Source organism: Carlito syrichta, unplaced genomic scaffold (assembly GCF_000164805.1).
Source record: "Carlito syrichta isolate Samal-C Ts95f unplaced genomic scaffold, Tarsius_syrichta-2.0.1 Scaffold315473, whole genome shotgun sequence".
Lineage (NCBI taxonomy): Eukaryota > Metazoa > Chordata > Mammalia > Primates > Tarsiidae > Carlito > Carlito syrichta.
Genome location: NW_007259569.1, coordinates 132,687 through 153,730, shown reverse-complemented (window position 1 = coordinate 153,730; position 21,044 = coordinate 132,687). Strand labels below are relative to the sequence as shown.

General features: G+C 43.8%; 1 protein-coding gene across 1 annotated transcript in view; it reads left to right on the top strand.

The window, feature by feature from the left end:
* Positions 1-500: 500 nt before the first annotated feature.
* Positions 501-21,044, top strand: part of FRMPD3 (FERM and PDZ domain containing 3) — a gene marked incomplete at its 5' end in the record, with an annotated part of 64,689 nt that continues 44,145 nt past the window's right edge. The window contains 5 exons of the mRNA XM_021706350.1: positions 501-550; positions 1,128-1,282; positions 4,439-4,541; positions 7,473-7,518; positions 19,948-20,052. Coding sequence (XP_021562025.1) covers positions 501-550; positions 1,128-1,282; positions 4,439-4,541; positions 7,473-7,518; positions 19,948-20,052 — 459 coding nt within the window. The remainder of the gene's footprint in view (positions 551-1,127; positions 1,283-4,438; positions 4,542-7,472; positions 7,519-19,947; positions 20,053-21,044) is intronic.

Below are 21,044 nucleotides of genomic sequence, written 5' to 3'. Positions count from 1 at the left end.
TTGACTAATTAGCTCCTGGCCCTCTGTATCTTCTTCTGAAGGGTCCTGCCTGTACCCTAATTTTAGAAAATACACATACTGAAACTAGAGAACCTAAACCCATCTAGTAGGCCTGAAAGTGGTATCAGGTCGGGGAGCCAAAGTCTGGGTCACTTGCCCTTGGTTCCCTCTCCTCTGCCTCTACCTTCCCGGCCCTTCCCCCTTGACTATCTGTTCCCCCTTTTGCTTCTGTCCCGGCTTCTGGCAGCCAGTGCCCTCACAGGCCCTAGTGTCCCTACATCCTTACTCTCAGGGCCCATCATTTGAATACTATACTCAGGCACATTCTTGCCTGCAGTTTGCCTCCCCTCGGCCCTTGATGGAGAATCTTTATGAAGCTCTTGTGGCATTCCTAAGCTTCAGTAGCTGAAGTTGTGAGCATCAGGAGAACAATCCAGAATCTCTCCCAGGTATTAGGGTGATTTCTCTTCTCCCAACTCCTCTGGGTTTCAGGTCTGCTGAAAGCCCCAGAATGCAGCTCCCTTTCTGGTCCATGGGAGCCATTTTCCAGGTGTCCCATTAACTGAAATAAGCTGGTATTATGTACAATTGTGTAAGGTAAATGTTCCCAAACATTAGCACATTCATTTATATATGCCACCTAAATAGTTGATTTTTATATATAACCTAAGAGATATTCAAGTTTGAAACTACATAAGGACTTCACGAAGATGCTCTGTATTCTGAAACACCTCACATTTCTTCCCCACTTACTTGCCTGTTTTGCGGTCTGTTCCTTCAAAGCTTTGGCTTCCCTTAGGGAGTGAACAGCCAAACCAGTGGATGATACCAGTTCACTTTTGTGGAACATTTGCATTAAGCTCCTTCTGAAGTTCCAATATCTCAAAGAAAGGGTCTGACTTCTGTTGGCTTTAGCCCTAAAGACAATGACTTCGACTTTCTAGATTCCTCTTTCTCCAATCTAAAATGAAGCAGTCTTCACCTCTGTTGTTTCCAGAGGATGTTGAAAGCTAAGCTGTGAGCTCCTGGGTGCCAGGGCCAGAACCCTACTCAGTATCCCTCCCAGCTGGTTCTGAGGCTCAGTTCCCTTTGCATCTTGTTTTGCTCCCATCTTCCCTTTCCCCCAGTCATGTGATGCAGGAAGAGAGCGCAAATGATATGGAATGTGAGCAGCTGCCAGCAGAGATACTGCGACAAGTGACCATTCACCGAGACCCTATATATGGCTTTGGCTTCGAGGCTGGTAGTGAGAGGCCTGTGGTGGTTCGATCTGTAAGGCCAGGTAGGTGTCCCTCAGATTGTCCCCCAGCCCTGACTTCTGGCCCCCAACACTCACAGACCTTCCCAGAGATCAGAGCTTCTGAGCATTTCAACTGTGTTCCTGAGGAATTCATGAAGAATAGGTGAAGACTTGCCAACCAGTAACTATGTGAGGGAGCTGGTCTTTTAAGATTGATAGATATGAACAATCTTGGGACCCTGGACAGAGACTACAAGTGATTGTTTAATAGAGTCTGGGTCTTAATAAAGCTTCTCTTTGCACAGAACATTCATAAGAGCCATCAGACCTTGGATGAGAAAGTACCTATTCAATTCAATTCAACAAGTATTTATAGATTGCCTACTCTAAAGTCCAACAATGCTGTAGAGCTGTACAAGACAGTTCCTGGCTTCAAGAATCTAACCACCTGGCTGTGGAGATAAGTGCATATTCATGAAATAGGTCAGCTGTTGAAGACCACAATCAAGACACAGACTGCAGGTGGGATAGGAGGGGAGAGAAGAATGAAATCTCTGAATGCCAAAGTGACAATAACAACTTCTACCACTGATTAAGAATCAACTCTCTGCTTTACATTATCTTGCTTAATTCTCACAGCCAAGCCTGCAAGGTAAATAAGTAATATCATTCCCATTTTTAAACAAGAAACTGAGGCATAGAGGAAGAGAAATGACTTCTCAGGGTCACTCAGCTACAAAGCAGCAGAGCCAGAGTTTGCACCTGGGTCTGTCTGATGCCAGGTAAAGTAGGGCTTGAATGGAACCATGTGGGATGGAGCAAGCAAAAGCCCCCCACCCTCTCCAAACCGTGAAGCCTAGCCATCATGAATGAAATGGGAAAGGGCTGAAGCACTATTTTGTTCTGAGTCTGCTAGACATTGACAGAAAAGACAGACGGAAAGGAGCTTTATTCCTGACTTGCTGGGCCTGAGGCTTTAGATGTTTACAACAGTTTCTCGCTCAGTCAAGAGGAGCAGCCGGAGTACAAACTGGTCTTGCAGAAATTTGATGAATTTTGCAATCCTCAAAGGAAAATAAAAAGATTTTTTGTAAGCTCTCTCTTCGACTAGAGGGCACAGAGGAAAAAAAAAAACAACAATTCAGTATAGGAGTTTGTGGCTGACCTAAGGCTCAGAGTCAGTCATGCAGTTTTGCAAAAGAGTTTTGAATCTCTAATCAGAAATCAAATTTATCCTGGAAAACAGAGACCAGATGAAACTTAGTAATAGACCACCAGGAGCCCCTGCTTTAACATTAAATGAGACAATTTGCACAGCGGAAGGACAGCAGGAAGGAATCCCCCAGGCCTATAGGGGGTCAGCGACCAAAGGTAGAAGAATTAAGGAGTTACAGGGGTGAAAAGTAAGAAAGCCGGAGGTGAGAGCCACAGAAAGCCATGGACTGGCAGGCACAGCCCTATAAAAGACTCCGTTTTATTTATTTATTTATTATTTCATTTATTTTTTATTTTTTATATTACTGCTTCTGACCCAGGTGCCTCCTGAATGCAGAGGACCTGTACAATTCTTTATTTGAGGCCTTGAGGATAACTAAAGAAGTATCCTATAAAGGAACAATTATGATAAGCAAGCCAACAAATCATTCATGAAAGCAGTAGCAGACTGATGTCCCCAGGGCCATCAAAGGGCCAAGGACCATGAAGGAGGTTGAGTTCTTTGAGTTCCTTTGAAAGGAGGAAAGGAAGGAGATAGATATGCGTAGATTGGCCTCCACCTAAGATTATCATTTTTGGCAGAAGTAGATAGTAGGAGTGAAATGAGTTGATGGAATTGTCCCTTGGAGGATTTAATAGCTACCATTTATCGAATTCTTATCAACATCAAGCAACTGTTTTAGGTGCTATACATTCATCATTTCAATTATCCTCCCAATCTTCTTATGATATACAAGTAGTATTATTTTCCCATTTTACAGATGAGGTAAGAGAGACTCAGAGTGATAAAATGTCTCACTCAAGGTTTTGCAACTACTGAATTGCAGATTCAGGATTAGAGTCCAGGTCTGTCTGGCTCTAAAGAGTGTCTTCACCACCACACTATCTACTTCTGAAGCCGCTGTGCTGTCAGGAGACTTGGTCTAATGTGTTTAGGGCCATTGCTGCTCGAGCTGTAAATCCTGCTGGCAGTGCTGGTGTAACCATCCTTAGCCCATGGGCCCCACGCTCTAGAGCCACTGAGTTGTGCTCAAGTGACACGTTTGCTGTGTATGTTCATCTTTTTGGAATTTGAACTGCAAAATTATTTGTAGAGAGAGGGAGAAGTTGGGATTTGGCCCCTTAATGCAAACACAAACAAGAGTTAAGACTGGTTTCAATGTGGGACATGTTACAAAACATTTCTTTTGAGTTTGAGTCAGGCTGGATCTGACTTTTCATTCTCACCGAGTCACTGAAAAGCTTTTCTCCAAGAAGGTCTTTGCTAAACATCAGAGGTAGCATAACCTTGTAGTACCCTTCTTTATCCCAACCAAGAAGGTATGGCTCTCAGACAGGTCTGCTTAATCTCTCAGTAGAGATGGGAAGGAGAGAGAGCGTATTTCCAGCTACTTGGGGGTATATACCGTTTCCCCCTCATTTACTGGAGAGCAGCATTACTTAGTGTTGAGAAAACTAAACCCATTAGGTCTTTTAGTCCATGCAGCTATCTCCAGGCAAGTGACTGCCTGTATCATTTCAGACCAGTAAGTATGAATAATAGTCAAGTAAAAAGATTCCTCCCATCCTCTTGTTACCTATACCACCTCCAATAGTCTGGATGTCACTCCTTGTGCCTAAGCAAATCCCTCCTATGAAATCTGTGTTCCTCTTTAAAACCAAGACAGTAAAGCATTTATTGACCTCATCTGAGTAGGAAGCCTGGGCTTGAGACCTTTTGATGCTACACCACACCCAGATAAAGGAGGTTCACTCCATTCTCTTTCTTCATTCCTCTGCCCTCCATCTGCCATAGGCCACAGTGGCAGCAGCAATAGCAGTAGGGAACTGGAATAGTATCCCTTACCCAGGCCACCACTCAGCTAGCAACATCTGCAGGCCTCAGCACCCACTTCAGCTGTCAGAGGCACTGGGGATTTGCCCTGACTTGCGCTTTTCTAGCAGTAGCCCTAAGCCCTCATGCCTCTCTCCTCTCCTCTGCAGGAGGCCCCTCTGAGGACAAGCTCCTGGCTGGTGACCAGATTGTGGCTATTAATGAGGAAGACGTGAGTGATGCCCCCAGGGAGAGGCTCATAGAACTCATCAGGTAACAGGGGCCTCTTGGGCCTTGGCAGTAGTTGTTCAGTTTCCCCACCCTTGTCTCACCAGTGGAATAGAGCTACCACTGTCCTCCCTGATCCTAAGAGGAGTCATTCTAGGCAGAGAAACCCTCTTAGCTCCTGGCTACCCAGAAATTCAGGGAACAGCCATTCAGGGTCACCAGGAGCCCTCAGGCACCCTGGCATAGCCTTCTCTAATGATGTGAATAGGACGTCCTGCTAGAGCCTTCTTCCACCTCCTTCCACCCAAATAATCTCCTTACCCAAGCCCCGTTGTTTTTGAATTACTGCGCAGTGGAATAGACCAGGTGATGGATGAGAAACAAATAAGCCATGAAAAGAACACTCTGAAATAGACAACAACAACAACCAAAAAAAAAAAAACAACTGGACAAGGAGAAGAGCATCCCAATCCCTGGTTGAGGAAAGGAACCTGCCTTTGTGGATTTTACCCACAGTGTTTGGAATTCCTTAATGCCCTCCCCAGATGGGAGCAGGTGAAAAAGAGAGGGAACGTTGCGGGATCACCACCATCTGTAAATGGGGAGTAATCACATTGCCTTAGCCCATCCCTTGCTTCTACACACATTACACACAGACACGCAACACACATACCACACACCATATCCACTCCACTACCCCACACTTACACCTTACACCGCATGCACACACCCTGGCATGGATTTATTGGCAAAGAATAAGAGAATAGAGGTGAAGCCTCTGAATTCCAGGGGCTAACCTCAGTCCTCAGTTTGGGTGACCTTGTGAATTCCAGGGGCTAACCTCAGTTTGGGTGACCTTGGCTATTTCCTTCCAAATGGAACCATGTGCATGTTCTCTCTCTCTCTCTCTCTCTCTCTCTCTCTCTCTCTCTCTCTCTCTCTCTCTCTCTCACTGGGTCTCTGTGTCTCTCTCTGTTGCTCTGTCTCCCCCCCATTTCCTTCATCCTCTCTTTCTGGGGCTCCCAAAAGCCTGGTCCCAGAGCCCCTCTGGAGACGTTGGAATACTCCCTCCTGAAGCCCAGAGCAGGTGTTCCTTGGCATACTCTCCCTCCAGCTCAATATGGTGAAATGTGTCTGGTCCTTAATGACCTTTACTCTTCTCCAACTTCAGTTGTCCATTGCATATCCCAAACCTCTGTTTGTCATCCTTTGCCCTTCACCCTCTACTACCACACCAATATGGAGAGAGTTGTTTCAGTCCTCTCAGGGTATGTTGGGGTTCTTTCAGCGTGGTCACTCAGAAGTCACTGCTTTGCTTCTAGTGGATATCTTTGCACCCTGGAACAAGGTAGCCTGATTTTGTGAGGGAGTCCCAAGCTCCTTCAGGGAGAAAACAGGGCTCACTCTTGATAACCTTAGCGGGCCAGTGAGTCATTCTTTCAATAAATATTCATTATTGAGTGTCTACTATGCACCAGGACATTCCAGGCACTAAAGATACAGCGGTAAATAAGACAGACAGAAATCCCTGGCTTATTAGAGTTCACAACTTAATGAGAGAAGACACATCATAAGCAGTAATCATGATAAATAAGCACTTAGTATTTTAGAAGCTGATCAAAGTTATTGAAGAATAGAAAGTAGATCCAAGTACAGAGGATTCGGAGTGCTGGACACAGAGGTGCAGACGGTAACTTTAAACAGCAGGGCCAGTGTTGGTCTCATTGAGAAGAAGATATTTGAAGAAAAACTTGGAGGAGAGGATGTTGGAGAAAGAAAGGAGCCAGTACAAAGGCCATAAGACTGGAGTGTGTCTGGCATGGTTGTGGAACAGGGGAGAAGCCTATAAGACTGGAGTCTGATAAGGAAGGGGTAAAGTTGTAGAAAATAGGCCCAGAGGATGCAAAGCCTTATAAGCCATTGTAAGGACTGTGACTTTGCTCTAAATGAAATGGGGAGACATGGCAAGGGCTGGAGCAGATGAATCGCATAATCCAACTTACATTATGCCTCTGCCTTGTTCAAGATAAAGGATTTTCATTAGTATTTTCCCTAGAACACAACTCCTTACTCCTCCTGGGAACTTCCCAGCCCCTGGAGCTGATTCCTCTCTGTAGTTTGCCTCACCAAATGTGGGAAATATTCAAAGTCCTTGAGCAGGGGGCCTTGGTGTTTCTTGAATACCCCAAATCAGTGGCAACTTGACTCTACTTCTTGAATGCCTTTATTCTCATAAACATTTGAAAAAGGCCAACAAGGAGAGGAGAAGCTCCTTCAAGGCAAACTATTTCCATTTCTTTTAATTCTTTTAAAGGATTATGTATTCCTGGGAGAGAATTTTCATACCTCACAGCCTCTTTGATCATTGGCATAATTCTTGCCAGAAGAGTTTCAAATTCTTCATTCTTTTGAATATTTGCTATCTGGAGAGTCTTGACTTCCATCTGTTGCTCCCTGGCTCTCAGTTTTTGGTCCCTCAATTAAAACAAATCTGCTGAGTATGAGTCATGATGACCAAATGACCTCCTTTGGGTTTTTCCTTTGAATTTCTTCTCTTGCTTAAATACCAAATTACCAATAATCATCGTACATGGTTCCCAGGACTCTCTGACTTTGAGTTCCATAATTCGGGCCTTTAGTTTTTCTTAAGAATTTTCTAGTCTACAGATACAATTGCTCCTAAGGTTTGGGGTTTTCTGCAGAATGTGAAAAGGAATATAAGAAGACCTGAAAAATGACAATGCCAGGGGTAATGGTAATACCATCTTCAAATGCCTGCGTGAACCAGTATGGGTGGTTTATGTCGGCCTCCCTGAGAGATGAGAGGCAAGGCATCCATGCAGATATTCATATCGCCCTCTATCCGAATTCATACGCCTGAATGCAGTCCAAGGGGAAATTCTGGTGTTGCTTCTTGTATTAGATGAATACCTGGTGCATGATACACTACTCTCTTGTTCCCTTTTTTCTCTATAGGAGTGCTAAAGAATTCATCGTTCTTACAGTTCTGCACACTCATCAGGTAAGTGAGCCTCTTTGCCATCTGCCCTACCTCCTGACTGAGAAGAAATGATCCCATATTGAAAAGTAATAGTGATGGAGGTGGGGGTGGTCAGAGACTAGGACCAACATGTGAGCCAAGGATTTAGGAGTGAACTTAAAGAATACCTTCTAGCCAGGTGCGGGTATCTCATGCCTATAATTCCAGCACTTTGGAAGGCCGAGGTGGGAGGATCACTTGAGCCCAGTGATTCAAGACCAGCCTAGGCTACATGCAAGTCCTCATCTCCACAAAAATCTAGAAAATTATCTGGGCATGGTGGTGTGTGCCTATAGTTCCAGCTCCTCGGGAGCCTGAGGAAGGAGGATTGCTTGAGCCCAGGAGTTGGAGCCTGTAGTGAGCCATGACTGCTGCTGCACTCCAGCCTGGGCAACAGAGTGAGATCCCAACTCAAAAAAAATCATTAAATATAAATTTGAAAGTGAAAAGAAAAATAATACCTTCTGAACATCATGTCTGTACTCACATCCAAGCTTGAGGACTCTGAAGGACCCTGTGGTGCTGTGTTCTGTCCAGTGCCCTCTACTTTACCCACTTAAGCTGCCCACTGCCTTAGTTCCAAATATATTTTCCACCACCTTCATTAAAATGTATATGTCCAGTGTGAACTCTCATAAAGTTCTGGCAGACTTTGGTAGTACTAATCTTATTAATTTATTCATACAAGTATTTACTAAGTGATCTACAATGCATGAGAAACAGCACTGTATATGAGGGAACTTGATATAAAATTCCTGGGAACTACAGTTCGACAATTTTATCTCTGTTCTAGTACAATCACTAACTGGCTGTGTGACCTTGAGTGAATCACTTCCCTTTTCTGAACCTGTTTCCTCATCTGTGAATTGAGAGGTTTAAAGTAGAGCAATGTTTCTGAAATATGCCCAATCATAATAGTCAGCAGAACTAATTAAAAATAAACATCTCTAGACCCTCTCCTCAGAAAACCCAGTGTCTATTACCAGGTTGCTTCCTTATAGCAATCTTAAATGCGCAAACCCAAGTGCAAAACTCTCATGTGCAAAACTCAGAGCACTCACTTCATCATCACCGTACTTGTCTCTTCCTAGTATCCCCAGCACCCCCCGTGCCCTAGCACTGATGTTACACTCCTAACCCATAACCTTCAGAGAGTTCACATCTGTTAAGGGTAGAGACATGAAATCAGGGGAGGCTTCATGGAGGAGACTGCACCTGAGCTGGACCTTGAGGGATGGAGCAGGATTTCTCAAGCAGAGACAGAGGAAAATACTTTCCAGAAAGAAATGCTGTTTATGCGAAAAGCCAGGGATGGAGCACAGGTGCAGAGTATGGGTGGGGTTCATTAAGGAGGCAGGGATCAAATCAGGCCTGGTTCAAACTAACTGCCTCTCCCCAAGGTCCTCAGCACTTTTCTCTGTCAGTGTGAACTTCATACACACACTCATACACTCGCACACAAACCCCACATACACACACATGCACACTCATATACTCACACAATACACTAACATACATTCACACATATGCTCACACTTGGATACTCTCTCATACACAGTTATACTCACACACTCATACATACTTACATACCTTCACACAATAGACTCACACACACTGATACATACCACTCACACATATATACACACGTGCATTGTCTCATACACATACTTGCAATGCTCCCAAGCAGATAGGCCTTTCTCTATTTCAGTTCTCTCTGTTGATGTTACCAGTGGTCTACTCCTCTCACCTTACTGCACATGTGCAGTTGCCTAGTGGGCTGTAGGCAGTGGACAGTTAGTTCCCAACCCCCAATCTCCTGTCTTGAAAATGGCCACCAGTTCTCCCCCAAAACATGCTTGTTGTATGGTCAGAACTTACTACTCTGATGAGAGACCCAGTATAGGTTACTCTGTTATCGGGTTTCCTCAAATATCACCATCTTGCAAAATCCTTCCTTGACTACACTTTCTAAGTTAGTGTCTGCCTGTTACTACTCCTGATACTGCCTTTTCACCAGAGCTGAAATAAGATATTTTTAAACTTTTCTTTTGAAGTAATTGTAGATTCACAGGAAGTTGCAAAGCTAGTACAGAGACATCTTGTACACCTGTTACCCTGCTTTTCCCAGTGGTTACACCTTATATAACTGTAGTGCAGTATCAAAACCAGAAAATCAACATTAATACAATGTGTGTATAAAGTTTGTTGTGAATTTATCACGTGTGGGTTTATGTATCCACCAACACAGTCAAGATACTGGACAAGTCTATAGCCAAAAGGATTCCTCGTGTTGCCCCTCTACCACACCCACTTCCCCCCACCTCCAATTCCTGTCAACCAATAATCTGTTTTCCATTTCTGTAATTTTGTCATTTCAAGGCTGTTATACAAATAGAATCATATAGTATTCAGCCTTCTGGGATTGGCTTTTTTCTCTGAGCATAATACCTTTGAAATTCATCCAACTTGTATGTATCAATTTTTTAATTTTATTTTTTGAGTTGGAGTCTCACTCTGTCGCCCAGGCTAGAGTGCAGTGGCATGCTCACAGCTACTGCAGTCTCGATCTGCTGGGCTCAGGCAATCCTTCTGCTTCAGCCTTCCAAGTAGCTGGAACTACAGATGTGCACCACCACACCTGCTAACTTTTGGACTTATTGTAGAGTTGAGGTCTTGCCATGTTGCCCAGACTGGTCTCAAACCCATGGGCTCAGTCAATCCTTTCGCCTCAGCCTCCCAAAGTGCTGGGATTACAGGCATGAGCCACTGCACCTGGCTAATATTTTGATCCTTTTCACTTCTGAATAGTATTCCATGGTATTCTGCCATGTGGATATACCACAGTTTGTTTAATCACTCACTCACTGAAGGACATGATATTTCTACCTTCTGGCTACTACAAATAAAGCTGCTTATAGACATTAATTTACGGGTTTTGTGTGAACATAAGTTTCCATTTCTCTGGGATAAATGCCCAAGAGTACGATTGCTGGGTCATATAGTAAATGTATGTTTAGTTTCCTAAGAAACTGCCAGATTGTTTGCCAGAGTAGCTGTATCATTTTACATTTTCATGAAATATTACATACCTTTTTCAGTCTCTATTATTAGAATATCAGCTCCATGAGGATGAGGGTAGGGACTGTGTGTTGTTACTGCTGTATCTCCCACTCCTGGAACTGCACCTGACCCAGAGTAAGCACTAATAAATGTGTGTTGAAGGAATGAAGGAAACCCACCTTCCAGCCACCAAAGCAACCTGAACTAAACTCAAGTGCCTAAACTTAGGTGCAGAATGAAGAGCCTTCCCCCAATCTCTGTCCCAACTTTCCATCCCAACTGACACCTCCACACACCCTATCCCATGGTCCCCTTGTTATGGTCAAGCTGCTTTCCTGCTCCTTCTTTTTAGGTACATTTCCTTCCCTCCTCTATCTTAGGCACATTTTTTAGGTCTAACTATTGTCCTGCAGACTTTTTCCTTGTGCTAGTCCACATCTCTTCTAATATATGTCTGTTTTTTTAAGACCTGGCTTGATACTCAAGTCTTTGAAGCAGCTTTACCTGACCTCGGTGAGAGTTTCTCACTCATTTAGCCATTCACCAAGCATTTATTGAATACCTACTATTCTGGGCACTTTAGTAGGCTGGGAATATAGCAGTAAATGGCACAGATATGGTTCCTGCCCTCAAAGAGCGTCCATTCTAGTTCTTGGCCTTGTGTTCTGTAAACCCTTGGAGCATAAAAGTGGATGAGCACATACACATGGGATGACCTGTCAAAACATTGTCAAAACATTGAATAACCTGTACACTAAGAGCCAAACAATCAGAACATAAGTCAGTAATAGCACTGGAGCAGAGTTTGGGAGGCCTCCTAATTGTGCCAGGTGTTAACCCTTTAGTTGAGCTTTGTTTGTAAAGTAGTCCAGGGTAGAGGTCAGATGGCACCCAGGAAGCTTAGGGCTACTTACCAATCAGTGTGAAAGAATTCCTCAATATTTCACAACCTGCATGGCCACACCAATGCATTCCAACTGAATGTCAGCCTTGCATACATGGACAGTTGATCCTCATTATTTGCAGATTCCATGTTTATAAATCTGTCTACTCCCCAAAATTTACTTGTAACCTCAAAAAGCAATACAGTGCTTTCCTGGTCATTTGTGAATATGTGCAGAGTGTGAACATTTTGAGTCACTCAATGCACACTTCCCAGCTGAGATCAGACAAGGTGACACTCTGCCTTCTTGTGTCAACTCTCATACAGAAATTACCAGAGTGGAGATGGGAGGAGGCAGTGCAGTGTAGTGCAAGAAGCAAGCTCTGGTTCTTGGCCAGTTGGAGGGGATCTGACTCTGGTACCTGAGTGGGGTTGCCTCAGGCAAGTTAGTTAATCCTTGTGATCCTCATTTTCTCCTTGTGAAATAAAGAACATAGAATCCACCAGGAAGAGTTGTTTTTCAGATTTAAGATCAAAATATCTGTGAACTATTAGAGCAACAGTTCCGTATTCAGTATTTCAGTTTTCATGGTGACTTTATAGAACATAACTAGACTGAGTGCTGTGGCTCATGCCTGTAATCCCAGCATTTTGGGAGGCTGAGACAAGAGGATTGCTTGAACCCAAAAGTTCAAGACTAGCCTGGACAATGTAGTCAGACCTCATCTCTACAAAAAATTAAAAACAAAATTAGCTGGGCATAGTGGCATGTGCCTGTAGTTCCAGCTAATCAAGTGGCTGAGGTGTAAGAGTTGCCTGAGCCCAGGAAGTCAAGGCTGAGGTGAGCAGTGATTGTGCCACTGTACTCTAGCCTAGGTGACAGAGATCCCAACTCAAAAACAAAAACAAGCAAACAGACAAACATAACTACTATGAGTAACAAAACTTGACTGAGAGAATTTTCTCTCTCAAACTTTAGTGAAAGCTTCTTGAAGACCCTCAACACATGAGCAATGTTATACCCACTGCATCACAGAAAATAGTACTGTGTTCACCGCAAGAACGTGGCATCTTATGCATGTAAGCAGGCTGCCTCTTACCGAGTTCTCACCATATTAAAGTTTGATTACCACTTCTTCCAGAAAGCAACCTCTTGATAGCTCCAGGATGTGGCCCAAAAATCTGTATTTGTAATAAGATCCACAGGTGATTCTGATGATCAGTAGAATTTAAGAAACACTGGACCAGACAATCTCTAAGGCTCCTTCCAAGCTCCAACAATCCATGACTGGTAATGATCTAATACCTGCTTCTTCATATGTGGTTGGTCATGGTTCTTGATCCTAGCTATATGTTAGAACCACCTAAGAAGCTCTTTAAAAGATTGATACTCAGTTCTGATTCAAGCAGCAGAGACAGAAAAAAAAACATAAAAATATTGATACTTGATCTCTAGCCCTAGCTAATTGGATTAGCAACTTTGTGATGAGGCCTTTGTATTGAACTTTTGAAAAATTTCCCCAAATAATCCTGATGTGTAGTCTTTCTCAGATTACATTCCCTCTCCCCCCGCCGCCCTTTTTTTTAGAGTGTCACTCTCCCAGGCTTAAGTGCAATGTCACTCACAGCCACTGAAGCCTCGACCTCTCCGCCTGCCGGGCTCAGGCAATCTTTCCACCTCAGCTGTCCAAGTAGCTGGGACCACAGGCACACGCCACAACACCTGACTAATTTGTTGATCTATTGTAGAAATGAGGTCTCACCAAGCTGTCCAGGCCGGTCTCGAGCCTCTGGGCTCAGGCAATCTACTTGCCTCCCAAAGTGCAGGATTTTACGCATGAGCTTCATTTTCCTTGTAACAGAGTGACTTATAGCATGACAGACACCTGGGGAGGTATTTTCAGGGGTCATAGGAGTCTTTTCCCAGGGCCCCTCAAACCATACTGCATAGACAGCTACTTATTAAGTTTCTGTGTGTTTAAAGGTGTTCCTTAATCTTTGAATTATCAACTATTTCTCATAATTAACTGAATATTTATTTGTCTTGGTACCCTTAGACCTTGGCACATAGTAGGTTCTCAATAAATATCTTTAAATAGATATACAAAGTACTGGATTATGACCTAAATGACCCAGCTAAAGCAAGCACAGATAATCCCTTTTAATGAAACTCTAGTTTTCTGGTTCTGAAAACTTAGCCTGCACCCAAAGGGCCTGAATCTTCTCTACTTAGAGCCACCTGCTCAGAAAAAAAAAAACAAAATAATGGGAGCTACTGCAGAAAAACTAGCTTTTCTACATAGCTTCTTGGGGTGTAGTGTTTGGCAAATGGTAGATACTCAAACTACATTTACTAAACTAATGAAATAATTTATTATTAATCTTAACAATCGACTGATATATGCTATGTTGTGCCTAGTATGTGCTTGGTGTTGGGGGAGACATACTAATATAAGATGTCATCTCTGCTGCAGTTGGGGAGATGAGTTGTGGTAGTGTGGATTAATAGGAATACTTATAAGAAATCTGGGGAGGGGAGGAGTTGGAAAAGGATCCAGGATAAAGGCAGAATTTGAACTGAACTTTAAAGAAGAGTTAGCATGTTAACTAGTCAAAAGGAACACTGGGAGCCCTGAAGAGTGGAGATGGGAAGTAACAACATGAGGAATGGGAACAAACCCAGTGTGTGCTGAGAGCTGCTGACAGAACCACCACGTGCAACAGAAAGTGATGTTGGAGATAGGCAATTAGATAGTCAGGTGTGGCTTGTGGAGGGATATGGAAGTCAGGGAGAGGACTTGTTCATCTCTAGGCAGTTTTAGAGTGCAGGAAGGAAGGGCCTCTGGCTCTCTGAGCAGTGATCTGGTAAAACCAGGATGGCCCTCCATTGTCCTAGGTTCCCATGGTGGTTGCTATGTGCATTGATTATAACTTGGCTCAGGTGTCAAAGACAATGAGCCAGCAGAAAGGTGATCAGTCAATGCTTCAGAAACCTGAGCTTCATCCTTTCACAGCTATCAAAGTGGGGCCCAATCTTACATTAAAATATTTGGTCATATACCTGACTTTGGTCAAGATATCAGTGATCACAAGTCTGACATCTGTACCCATACAGCCACCAAAGTTTTTAAATGGTCAAAAATCACCAGCTGCTGAATTCAGCTATGAGGGAAAGGAAGGTTTTCTCTTCTATTCCTTATTCCACCAAGCTGCTGGCTACATATTTGCTTCAAGGGGCTTGTAGTGGTCCCAGAGGTACTTAGCAATTCTAGTCTCGTGTTTCAAACCAAAATTCATTTTAGCCAGAAAGGGTGCCTGTTGCGAAATGAGGCTCCCAGCTGCTTGGAGGAAAAATAGGGTCAGTGAAGAGCTCAAATGCCCCAGCCTTAAGGTACTCAATTAATCTATGTTTAATGAGTTAGAACATCTTCAACAATACTGATTTCTGGACTCCACTCTCCCAGAGAGTCTTGCTTTTTAAGTTTGGAGTGGGCCAAGTACCTGTGTTTTAACAAGCACACCTCAGTGATTCTTATCATCAGGATAAGAATCATTTTGGAAATAGCAGGTTACTGCATGCTAATGAGTTAGTGCAGGAATTGGCAAACTTTTCTGTGAAGGCCATATAATAAATATTTTTGCTTTACAGGCCATGCACGGTAGAACAAAAGCAGGCTTAGACAATACATAATTGAAGATCATGGCTGTGTTCCAATAAAGCTTTATTTGCAAAAAACAGGTGGTGGGCAAGATGCAGGCCTGTGTTTTGCTGACACCTGAAGTATGTTACCCCTCTTTAGTACAACATTCTCATTTTGACCAGGGCCTTCTCAATTCTCAGTATTGTAATTCAAAGAAGTGACCCTAATATTAAGAACTTCAGAACCCACAGCTGAGCTTTGAAGATGTTTTGGGACAGGGAGACCTTTGAGAGCCCCCTCATTTAACACTGCAAGCAGGTCTCACCTGTGTCTAAGCATAAGGCAAAATATAACTCTGTGACATCTAGTGGAAGCCAGCTGGCAAAGAGTGAGTCACCATCAATGATCAAGGCTGAAGGCCGAGAATAGGATGGAGTCTTCGAGACCAACAGGACAAGGGTCAATGAGGAAGCTGAAAATAACTCTGAAACAAACACCTGGAAATGATTATAATCCCTGAAAATATTGGCAATTTCACTTCCTCCTTTGTGTCTTGTTCCTATGAATATCTGAATCTTTGGTTTTAAGTGGTACAAAAAAAATCTCTAGGACTGGATCTAATCTCAGATTTCTGGTAGGGATAGCAAGGGTGCTATCCTCTCCACTAGGGCAAATACATAGAGGAATATCAGTTGGGGTTCTCCTTCATTTTTTCTAATCTATTAAGTAAGACCAAGGTAGAATCAGAGCCAGTGGATGAAAGATCACGGTGGCTCAAGCCTGTAATCCCAGCACTTTGGGAGGCTGAGGTGAGAGGGTTGTCTGAGCCCATGGGTTTGAGACCAGCCTGGGCAACTTGGGGAGACCTCATCTCTACCATAAATCAAAAAATTAGCTGGGTGTGGTAGCACACACCTGTAGCTCTGGCTACTTGAAAGGCTGAGGCGGAAGGATTGCCAGAACGCAGCAGAACTAGGGTGGCTGTTAGCATGCCACTGCACTCCAGCTTAGGTGATGGAATGAGACTCCAACTCAAAAAAAAAAAAAAGATCGGCCTCAGTCTGCTGTGAGGAAACAATCACCAATCCAAAGCTCAGCAAATATAGATACTGGTTTTGTCTCTCCTACTCAATTCTTTCTCCTTCATCATCATCATCTTCTTTCTTCTTTTCCTCCTCCTTCTCCTCCCTTTTCTTCTCTCTTCTCTTCTTCTTCTTCTTCCCTCTTTCTTCTTCCTTCTTTGTTCTTTTTTTAGACCAAGTCTCGCTCTGTGGCCTAGACTGGAATGTAATAGTGCAATCATGGCTCACTGCAGCCTTGATCTCCAGGGCACAAGCAACTCTCCCAGTTCAGCCTCCCAAGTAGCTGGGACTACAGGTGCATGTCACTATGGCCAGCTAATTTTTTTGTATTTTTTGTAGAGACAAGGTCTTGCTATATTACCCAGGCTGATCTTTAACTCCTGGGCTCAAGCAATCCTCCCGCCCCTGCTTCCCAAAGCACTGGGATTACAGGCATGAGTCACCATGCCCCAGTCCTCAATTAGTTCAAACCTTTGGGTAAAACCATATCCTCTTCCATGCTCTCTGATTCATATTCAAAAATGAAGGGTGGAGTACATGGCCCACTCAGGTCTCTAGAGATGCCTTGTTGCACACTGTGCCATGGAGGTATTTGAGAGCAGATGGTCACAGAGAAGGAAGAGAATGACAGTCAGGCAGAATGAAGATTCCACTTGCCTCGTGTTTGTGGCATCTCAGTGGAACTTTGGATGACTGTAGAGATGGTGTCAAGCACAGCTGCCTGAGCATAGCTATGAAATTGTCTATCTTGCCATTTCCTCTTGCTTCTGCCTCAACCTTCAGTCCCCGCCCAAGATTGGAGCTCCAGGCTGTGCAACACACAAAGGCATTTATCGACTCCATAAACAATCAATACCGTAATCACTTTCTGCAACGATCTCCAGCCCCGGATTTCATTGTGCTGTATTGTCTGCTGCCAACAAATTGCCCCTGTGGCTCAGGATGAGAAGTCTAAGATTCCTTTAGCTCAGGGTTTTCAATCTTGGCCGTACTTTGAAATCATCAGAAGCTTTAAAAAAAAAAAAATCCCAATTCTCAGCCCCCCCCCCCAGGAATTCTGATATAATTAGTCTGGGATGGGGCCAGGACTTTAGGAATTTTTAAAGCTTCTCCAGCATTTCTGCTGTGCAGTCAGAACTGAGACCCATTTTTTGAGTTTCCACTGAAGTCAAGTGAAACAGGTGGCTTTTTGCAGTCTGCCCTCTGTGGGGACTGAGATTGCTGGCTCTGACAAAGAACACAACTGGGACCAGGGTTTGCTTCTGGTGTGTCTTTATCTTAGGGCCCTGCCCTCCTGTGGCTGATCTGGTAAATGAATCTCAACTGCAGGGTAAATGGCAGATAATAGCTTAGTGTATTGCCTTCCCAGATGGCAGGGACCTTCAGGGCCTTAACACAAAGAAATCCCTGATTGCTGGACGGCACAGGCTCCATGGCAAGGCTTATAAGGGAGGTGGTTTGAAGCGCCCCCAAACCTGATTCACTCCCTAGTCCTCCTCATCTCAGTAAATGGCAACGCCATTCTTCCAGTTGACTCCTCTCATTTTCTCACCCCCTATATCCAATCAATCAACATATCGTCTTGATTCGGTCTTCAGAATATATGCCAAATTCATCACTTTTCATCATCTCCATTATTACCATTCTAGCTCAAGCCTCCATCACATTTTAACTGTACTATTGCAGTTACAAATAGTGCAGTTAGGGACTCCTAACTCGTCTTCCCACTCTTGCTGTTGCCTTCCTACACTCTATTTTCCACACAGCAGCTAGAGGCATGCTTTTAAAATGCACATCAGATCTTGTTCGATCAAAACCCTCCAGTGGGGTGAAATACAAAGTTGTCACCATGGTTTACAAGGCCTATCTGACCCAGCCTTCAGTTGCCTCTCTGAGCACATCCCTTCACACTCTCCCTCCATCACTCTTCCCCAGCCACCTTGGGCGTCCTTGCTGCTTCTCACATACCCCAATCCTACGCCCACCTAAGGTCCTTTACTGTTCTTTCTGCCCAGAAAGCCTCTTTCTCCAGATTGTCTCGTGACTATTACTTCCTCACTTCCTTCAGGTCTCTGATTAAATGTCACATCCTCAGAGAAGTCTTCCCTTCCCTGACAGCTGTTTGAAATAATACTCCCATAATCCCACTCCTGGATATACAAAGGAATTGAAATCAGTATGTAGAAGAGATACCTGCATTCGTATGTTTATTGCAGCGCTATTCACAATAGCCAAGATATGAAATCAACCTAAGTGTCTGGCAAGGGATGAGTGGATAAAGAAATGTGATACACACACACACACACACACACACACACACACACACACACACACACACACACACATATCCACAATGGAATACTACTCAGCTGTAAAAAAAAAAGAGGGACATCCTGTCATTTGCAGCAACATGAATGAACCTGGAGGACATCAGGCTAAGTGAAATAAGCCAGGAAAAACAAATACCAAATGATCTCACTTAAAAGTAGAACTCACTGAAATAGAGAGTAGAATGGTGAATACCAGAGGCTGAGGTTGGGGAGGGAATGGGGAGATGCCATTCAAAGGGTACAAAGTTTCAGTTAGGCAGAATAGGTTTTGAAATCTATTCCCAGCGAGGTGACTATAATTAGTAATAATGTATCGTATATTTCAAAACTGCTAAAATAACACCCCACCACTCCCATCCTCACTCCTTCATTCTATCATGTAGTCCCTTACCTTGCCTTATTTTCCTCATAGTACTTATTTGCTACCTAAAAGATACTTGTTTATCGTCTATCCCTGCTAGAAAGGCCAGGGAGCTTTGTCTGTCTTGCTCACTGCTTTATCCCTCATCACCTAGAACAGTACCTAGCAGGCAGTTGGCCCTCCCTGAATTTGCCAAATGAATGAATAAATGTCCCCCAAAGACATGTGGATGTCCCTCAGCATAACTGTTGCATTTCCTGACTGCCAGACTGTATGGAATTAAGCAGGGGGCTAGAATCCAAGGAGCACCCTGGAAAGGCTGTTTCCAGTATTTGCTAATCTTCTTCCTGCTGATTTGTGGGAGAGTTTTCAAGAACTAAAGAGGCTAGCTGATTATTTGGGCATTTCTTACAGAATTGGATAAACAAAGTGGTGCAGAGCCCAGAATCAGAAAGCCAGGAGACCTAGCTTTAATCTCTTACATCTGTATTCCCAAATATTGTAGAAACTGTGGATAAATCATTTTGGAGTGCTGGATATCTTTTCTTCCACACCTAAAATAATATTTGTTATGCAACCCCTTCCTAGGGGCAGGGCATACCATAAGGTGAGTAAGATCATTTCCGTAAACTTTTTAGGATGTTTATTATCAGATGTAATAAAAACCACTATTTAAGTATATCTCACATTAAGAAAATCAAATATATAAAAATTCAATGTATGTTATTACTAAAGAATACTTGCAAACTCCCATAGGCCGAGAGCATTAATAATGGAATTCAATTTACTCAAATTCAATTTATGCCCAGCTTTTTCAGAACACACCAATCACATAGGGAAGCACTTAGTAGGTAATCAATACTTACCTACTTAGTAGGTAATCAATAAATAAGTATTGATTACCTACTAGGTGCAAGGTAATCAATACTTATTTATTGACTCCTTGATCAGTAAGGCAAAGTGTACCTGTACTGGGACATCTTAACCCTGATGTGACAAATGCCAGGTTTTCCCCAGGGATGGAGAACTCACAAGCTCTCTGTTCTTTTTCCAGTCTCCCAAATCTGCCTTCATCAGTGCTGCGAAGAAGGTCAAGCTGAGGTCCAATCCTGTGAAGGTCCGATTTTCTGAGCAGGTGGCAATTGGAAAAACAGATGCAGTAAGTACAGCTTCGGTGCCCTCTCTTTTCAGCTCAGGGCCAAACTCAGCCTGGCTGTTGAGGGCTCATTCTGGCGCTACTCATGGTGGATGGCATTCCAAATGGATTGGAACAGGAGGGTCCCGGTACTGTGGGTGGGGCAGGGGTAGTGAGTGAGGAGTGTGGGGCATTCAGAGAGACCCCGAATGCATTGGGAGGACAAGGAATTCATATTGATCTACCCAGAATTCTCCTGGTGTTGATAAATGTCCATCCCTAACATGATAGCTTACACTTAGAGGAAGTGCTCTGTAAACATCTTTTGGCTACTTGATGGAAACAGAAAGGAAGTAGTGGTTTCCTGAAGATCTCTTCACCTTTAAGTGATGCTGCAACTCTGTGTCTTCACTGGAGAAGACCACGCAGTGATGGGTGAAGCTGCCTAGGGGAAATGATACTGGCTCTCATTAAGGCACCGAGTTTTTATTAGGTACCTGCTGTGTTCCAGCACCACAGAAGAGACAAAATAAATACCTGTTCCCTGCCACTTGGCACCTCTCTGATGTTGGGGGAAATAAGTGTTTCAGATCGAGCCACTATAGAATCCACTACTGGAAGGTATCATTTCCAGCACATGTTGATAGCCCATGCTATGCAGCTGCCAGTTTGGGAGGGGAGGAGGTGCTGGCCAGCCGCAGTGTTTCTCACTGTTTTATTGAGTTTCCATGCAGTCAGCTGTCTGCTCCAGATGTGCAAATGAGAAAAGGTGGGTGGAGAGCAGAAAGATGTGTGTTAGGCAGTCGTGGATTCTGGCCCAGAGTCCCCCAGAAATCTGCGGAAGTTGGTGATATCCCAGTGGGGGTGGAGGGGCTAGCTGGAGCTTACAGGCTCTTGTGTGCTTTTGAAGACTGCGGTGGGCAGGTCTGTCAGGGAACCCCTGACATTTATGTTGTGGGGCACAGCTGCAGTTGTTGAGAGAAGATGGAAAGCCCAGAGTGAACAGGGAAATCAGC